The sequence below is a fragment of the Oncorhynchus kisutch genome, linkage group LG27 (assembly GCF_002021735.2).
Source record: "Oncorhynchus kisutch isolate 150728-3 linkage group LG27, Okis_V2, whole genome shotgun sequence".
NCBI lineage: Eukaryota > Metazoa > Chordata > Actinopteri > Salmoniformes > Salmonidae > Oncorhynchus > Oncorhynchus kisutch.
In genome coordinates, this window is record NC_034200.2 from 20,575,994 (window position 1) to 20,579,984 (window position 3,991).

The 3,991-nt window shown below is 40.8% G+C and overlaps 1 protein-coding gene across 1 annotated transcript; it reads left to right on the plus strand.

The window, feature by feature from the left end:
• The first annotated feature begins 308 nt into the window (after positions 1–308).
• Positions 309–2,862, plus strand: cbln2a (cerebellin 2a precursor). Its single transcript, XM_020462572.2, has 3 exons — positions 309–645; positions 750–869; positions 956–2,862. The coding sequence occupies exons 1-3, from the start codon at positions 373–375 to the stop codon at positions 1,151–1,153; spliced, it is 591 nt and encodes a 196-aa protein (XP_020318161.2). The 5' UTR covers positions 309–372; the 3' UTR covers positions 1,154–2,862.
• The last annotated feature ends 1,129 nt before the right edge of the window (positions 2,863–3,991 follow it).

Genomic DNA, 3,991 nt, shown 5'->3' on the forward strand with positions numbered 1-3,991 from the left:
GTGTGATATAACAGAGAACAGTCTACATTGGGCTTTCCATGAATATCAGAATACCACTTACTGGCAAATCTCCTTTTCTTTCATTTTACCGATTTTATATAGACAGATACAGGCGGGCATACATGCTCATTTAGCATTTGCCAACCAACCACTTGATGGTGCAAGTGTAACTCATATCACAGCCTTGACACTACACTATACATATACTGTGTGTGAGTGAGTGAGTGAGTGAGTGAGTGAGTGAGTGAGTGAGTGAAAGAGCAAGAGAGAGAAAGAAAGAGAGATAGAGCAGGTTTGAAGGGGGACTGATTGCCACAAAACTGATAATCAGAGCAATCGCAAACCATAAACTGTTTTACAGTTTAGAAGACAATGTTTCTTCGATTTTGTACCATGATATCATTGGTCCTCCTAGGATTTGGCGTTGCCTTTTCGCTGGGACAGAATTACACAGAACCTCTTGTTTTGGAGGGAAAGTGTCTGGTGGTTTGCGACGCGAACCCGTCTGTAGAGGGAGCATTGACCTCTTCCTTCGGGATATCTGTCCGGGCAAGCGGTGCTAAAGTGGCTTTCTCTGCACTCAGGGGAACGAACCACGAACCATCTGATATGAGCAATACGTCTCCGACCATCTACTTTGACCAGGTTCGAGAATATATTTGTCTTTCATGATTTGTGTCTTTTCATAGGCTAATATTGACAATGTATGTTTATGCTCTTTAGGACGTTTGATGTTTTTCTCATTGCAGGTATTAGTGAACATTGGCAACCATTTCAAGCTGCAAGCGAGTGTATTTCAAGCACCAAGAAGAGGCATTTACAGTTTTAGCTTCCATGTGGTGAAGGTTTACAACCGACAGACTATACAGGTAAGTGTATAGGGAGGTCTGCATTGTGATGCAATTGAATTGTGCTTTTCATGTCTTTATCATACCCATTGCATAACGCTCTGCAGGTAAACTTGATGCACAACGAATACCCTATAATATCAGCTTTCGCCGGGGACCATGATGTCACTCGAGAGGCTGCGAGCAATTCAGTCCTTCTGCACCTGGAACGAGAGGACAAACTCTACTTGAAGCTTGAGAGGGGGGATCTAATGGGTGGCTGGAGGTACTCAACGTTTTCTGGATTCTTGGTGTTTCCACTCTAATCACAACTCTCAAATCAAGTGACTCTTTTTTATTTTCTTGGCCACCCATCTCTGGACTTAAATTATGAAGAAATGTATAACTGACTGTGAGATAAAGTAGGCTATTTTGGCAATTTATGACGAAATTATTCCGTGCTATGAGGTTGGGATTTGTATTGCTGAATGTGACTGATTGTTGGTATGATATTATATGAACTGCGAAGAGTAGCCTATTCAAGCGTTTGTCAGGTGCGCCCATTCAGTAGCTATCCATGGTCCTGAAACCGTAGACACGGTAGCTGTCTGTTGAAACCACAAAACGCATCTCAAGCGTACAGAGCCAATAGGTGGCAATTGAGTGTTGGCTCTAGTGTCAACGTTGTTGCAGTAGTGCCATTGAAATATTGTAATCAAATAACATTTTCCAAAGGTATGCAAATGCAGGCTAGCTGGCATTTGGACCTATATTGCACATTGATACAGTGTTCATTGGTTCATAGGTTTAGTCCAGTCTTAGTCACTTTGTAATCACATCCAAATCAAATCAAATGTTATTGGTCACATACACGTGTTTAGCAGTTGTTATCGCAGGTTTAGCGAAATGCTTATGCTAGTTCTGACAGTGCAACATTAAGTCACATTTGTGTCATTTGAATAATGATTAAGTCTGGTCATTGTCAAACAGTGCGCCATTTTCGTAAACTAAATTCCCTTTAATTTCAGTCACATTTTAGTCACATCACATTTGTATTGTCTCATTAACCTATAGTAAACATAAATCACCGACTCCCATGTGCACAAACATACATAACCTTGTCCCACCAACATATTTTTTCTGCATAACATAATATCATATTCCCTTCCAAACAGCAGAAAAATGACAAACATATATTAGAATATATAATGATTATCTGGCCATTCCTAATTCAGCCTACATATCGGCAAAGTAGTATGGGTTGAACCTCCGTCACTGGGCCGCGTCAGTGCCATTGCAATCAACGTTCCACAGACGTTGCAGCCACGTTGGTGTCCAAAAGTAGAACGGGGGCTAATGACTTTGAACGGGATCTAATTCATGTTTTGCCCAGTGATGCAGTCGAGTCACTAAAACCCAAGTCCGAATTGAGTCCCAAGTCCCCTGTGCTCGAGTCCAAGTCTGAGTCACCAATGTTGGTCGAGTAACGAATGGAGTCACGAGAAAAAAATGTCGTCAATAAATTGCTTGCTATCCATTTCTATTTTTTTCTGTACCACCAAATGTGTGCATATCTGCTACTGGTAACGTTAATGTTACCAGGGCCACGTTCAGTTGCAAAACTTTCTCGAACATTGCAGACAGTTCCAGTCGGTATTCACGTAGTAATAATAAAGAATTCCCTTGACCCACGACAACAAATTGGGTAAAACCAACATTCTTTCCTATTGAAATAACAAAACATGCCGAAAAGCTGCTGTGTTGTTTTATGTAGCCAGGTCAAAAGTCCTGACCTACGGCTCTGTAAAGCTCCAAAGTAGGGAAATAAAGCCTGTGAAAAGATGAATCCTTAGACATGTTGTACTATTATTAAATGTCGTTTTGTAATTGACTAAAACAAGCAGACTAACAATAATATTGCGTTTGAAAACGGTCAAGTTTTTGCTGTGAGCTAATGGGGAAACCTAGGTAACCTGTTAGTTTTCAACACAGATAGGTAGGCCGCACAGTTATATCTAATAAGGAGTGGGTCTATATAAATTTATTTTTATTTATTTATTTTACCTTTATTTAACCAGGTAGGCAAGTTGAGAACAAGTTCTCATTTACAATTGCGACCTGGCCAAGATAAAGCAAAGCAGTTCGACAGATAAAACGACACAGAGTTACACATGGAGTAAAAACAAACATACAGTCAATAATGCAGTATAAACAAGTCTATATACAATGTGAGCAAATGAGGTGAGAAGGGAGGTAAAGGCAAAAAAGGCCATGATGGCAAAGTAAATACAATATAGCAAGTAAAATACTGGAATGGTAGTTTTGCAATGGAAGAATGTGCAAAGTAGAAATAAAAAAATAATGGGGTGCAAAGGAGCAAAATAAATAAATAAATAAAAATTAAATACAGTTGGGAAAGAGGTAGTTGTTTGGGCTAAATTTTAGGTGGGCTATGTACAGGTGCAGTAATCTGTGAGCTGCTCTGACAGTTGGTGCTTAAAGCTAGTGAGGGAGATAAGTGTTTCCAGTTTCAGAGATTTTTGTAGTTCGTTCCAGTCATTGGCAGCAGAGAACTGGAAGGAGAGGCGGCCAAAGAAAGAATTGGTCTTGGGGGTGACTAGAGAGATATACCTGCTGGAGCGTGTGCTACAGGTGGGAGATGCTATGGTGACCAGCGAGCTGAGATAAGGGGGGACTTTACCTAGCAGGGTCTTGTAGATGACATGGAGCCAGTGGGTTTGGCGACGAGTATGAAGCGAGGGCCAGCCAACGAGAGCGTACAGGTCGCAATGGTGGGTAGTATATGGGGCTTTGGTGATAAAACGGATTGCACTGTGATAGACTGCATCCAATTTGTTGAGTAGGGTATTGGAGGCTATTTTGTAAATGACATCGCCAAAGTCGAGGATTGGTAGGATGGTCAGTTTTACAAGGGTATGTTTGGCAGCATGAGTGAAGGATGCTTTGTTGCGAAATAGGAAGCCAATTCTAGATTTAACTTTGGATTGGAGATGTTTGATATGGGTCTGGAAGGAGAGTTTACAGTCTAACCAGACACCTAAGTATTTGTAGTTGTCCACGTATTCTAAGTCAAATCCCATGAATAGAGCCAACATCCATTATTCAACATGTCAGTGAGGCATGTTTGTTCTACATAGCATATT

Excerpts from the sequence above, each read along its gene's own strand:
- cbln2a (XM_020462572.2), top strand. The coding sequence starts at position 373 with ATGTTTCTTCGATTTTGTACCATGATATCATTGGTCCTCCTAGGATTT. Across the intron at positions 646-749 it reads CGACCATCTACTTTGACCAG|GTATTAGTGAACATTGGCAA; the intron begins GTTCGAGAATAT and ends TTCTCATTGCAG. Across the intron at positions 870-955 it reads ACAACCGACAGACTATACAG|GTAAACTTGATGCACAACGA; the intron begins GTAAGTGTATAG and ends AACGCTCTGCAG.